Below are 2,279 nucleotides of genomic sequence, written 5' to 3'. Positions count from 1 at the left end.
CTTGTTGAATCTATGCCACGAAGAATTGAGGCAGTTCTGAAGGCAAAAGGGGGTCCAACCCATTACTAGCGTGGTGTACCTAATAAAGTGGCCGGTGAGTGTATGTTTATCAAATAAAGTCTAATGTTGCAACTAATCAGGGATCCCTTTAAAGACATAACTTCAGAATCAATCATGCACTCCCCGTCCAGCTGCTCTAACCAACAGTGGAGTCCTGGTTGACTACCTCCACATCCTGAAGGACGTGAAGACTCAGCTGAACCATGTGCAGAGTTTCATTGAAGCTCATATTGGTTTATTGGAGGACATTGACAAAGCTCAGCCAGACCAGCTACGAGACCAAGGTCAGTATGAAGTTTTACTGTGGTGCACAGATTTTTATGAGGTAAATGTTTCCTAAAAAGCCTCTGCACGTTTTCATTGGCTGAAGCCACTACCTGCACCCTCTGAGGTGTCTCCTTGTCCTCAACAGCGTGCAAAAAAAGTTCATCGGATTCCTTTGTAAAGTTGAATAGTTTACTTTTGTTGCAAAAAAGAGAAACTTGTGCAAAATTTTCAGGACATCACAAAAATGATAAAGACAAAGTTAAGAAGAGAGAAAGAAAGTAGTTTTAAAAAACCTGTGTGGCTCCACTCTTATAGATCTTCTATTTCATAATAATTTAATTCCTAAGTCTTTTAGTTCACTTTAATCTGAATGAATAAGAGACCTTCTGGTTTAAGACAAGAATTGTTTTTTGAAAGTCTGATTTTACAAGACCGGACAGAGCGATGTGTGGAGAAAAAGAGCAACAGACAGAAGAACAAATTAAGCAAAACTTCAACAAACACTGGGCCTCAAGCAGGAACATTTTTGTATTCTTATCCTAAATTTCTCTTRTGTTCATACTAACCCTTTGTACGAACATGCCACGTCAGATTCAACAAACTTCTATCTTCAGGAAAAGTGTGTAAATGAGGAACGTAAACTGATGAATGCCACTTCGTATCCAGGTGCTCGTGCACGAGGAGAGGAGATTAGCATAATTAGCACCAGAAAAACACCATTTAAGGCCATGTTTCCTGCCCCACATACCAGGAAGTGGTCATTCATAAATGACATTGCAAAGTAAAAAAGAAGAACTTCACGAGTTCGGAGATTGAAGTCCTGCTCTCAGAGATCCAGAAAAAAAATCTGTCATTTTTAGCAGCGTCAGCTGTGGAATTAAAGGAGCTGCTAAAGCCGAGGAATGAAACGAGACTGCTGTTAATGTTGTGTCTGTGGGTCGTATACGGTCACAGAAATACAAATCTAAATCATATTCATCTCTCTCTAGTCCTGCTCCAGTTTTTCTTTGGTCAAAATTTTTTAATTWAAGTGTAAACACCTGTGTTAAATAATTTTCATTTACTCAAAAGAAGAGCGGTCGTGCACCGGCCCCCCATGGCCGTCTCCCCCACCCAAGTGGTGTCAGTTGCGGTTCTGAAAAAAAGCATTTTAAAATGTCTCCAAAATATGTCTGGCACTTCGGAGAAAAAGCTGATGTGCTTAATAAATCTGAACAAAATAAATTTGATTTAAAAAATAATCTATAAAGCTCATTATATATCGATACAAATTAAACTTCAATTAATACATAATTTAAGTTGGTTTGTTGTTTGAGATCTTCATATTAATATTATAGTGTTATACAACATTAATTGCCAATTTAATTTAACTAATTTACATCGTTAATCTACATTAATACATTTAAAATTGTAAGTCCAATTCAGACAGAATAGCCTATTGTCAACATAATTATGGAGTGTGATTTATTTTCAACTCAAAATATCTTCAAACTAAAGAAATATAAAGATATTAGAGAAAAAAATCTGTTTGGATAACAACAGACTGACTGCACAGAAAATATACGACAGGTCTGGACCACAAAAATTTTGTTTGTATCTGAAGAAAATCTTACAATATGAGAAAACTGGTGAATGCCACAAATTCTCCTAAATCACTCGTACGCACAATTTAAGAACAAATCTGTGCGTACGAACGGTTCTTGCATGAGGCCCAATGGTTCTATGTTGTTGTTGTTTTTACCCAACAGGTGTTTTAAAAAGAACAAGCACCTCAGCATCCTGCGCTCCGATGGATCTCTACAACAGTCCAGGAGATGTGTATCCTTACAGAGCTCAAGGTAAATCCTGCGTTTGCAGATTTAATATGAACACTGTCAGAAATTATATGATTGTTTACTTGTTTACAGTTTGTTTAGTACATTTTATTTTAGAGTGGAGCCACTCTAAATAAC

The 2,279-nt window shown here is 36.9% G+C and overlaps 1 protein-coding gene across 1 annotated transcript in view; it reads left to right on the top strand.

Annotated features, from left to right (window-relative positions):
* The window catches only part of si:ch211-245h14.1 (uncharacterized), a gene marked incomplete in the record, with an annotated part of 7,499 nt that overhangs the window by 3,462 nt on the left and 1,758 nt on the right, over positions 1 to 2,279 (top strand). Inside the window, 2 exon segments of the mRNA XM_014011911.1 lie at positions 192 to 344; positions 2,076 to 2,165. Coding sequence (XP_013867365.1) covers positions 192 to 344; positions 2,076 to 2,165 — 243 coding nt within the window.

The sequence above is a fragment of the Austrofundulus limnaeus genome, unplaced genomic scaffold (assembly GCF_001266775.1).
Source record: "Austrofundulus limnaeus strain Quisiro unplaced genomic scaffold, Austrofundulus_limnaeus-1.0 Scaffold86, whole genome shotgun sequence".
Lineage (NCBI taxonomy): Eukaryota > Metazoa > Chordata > Actinopteri > Cyprinodontiformes > Rivulidae > Austrofundulus > Austrofundulus limnaeus.
This window is presented reverse-complemented; position numbering and strand designations above follow the sequence as displayed.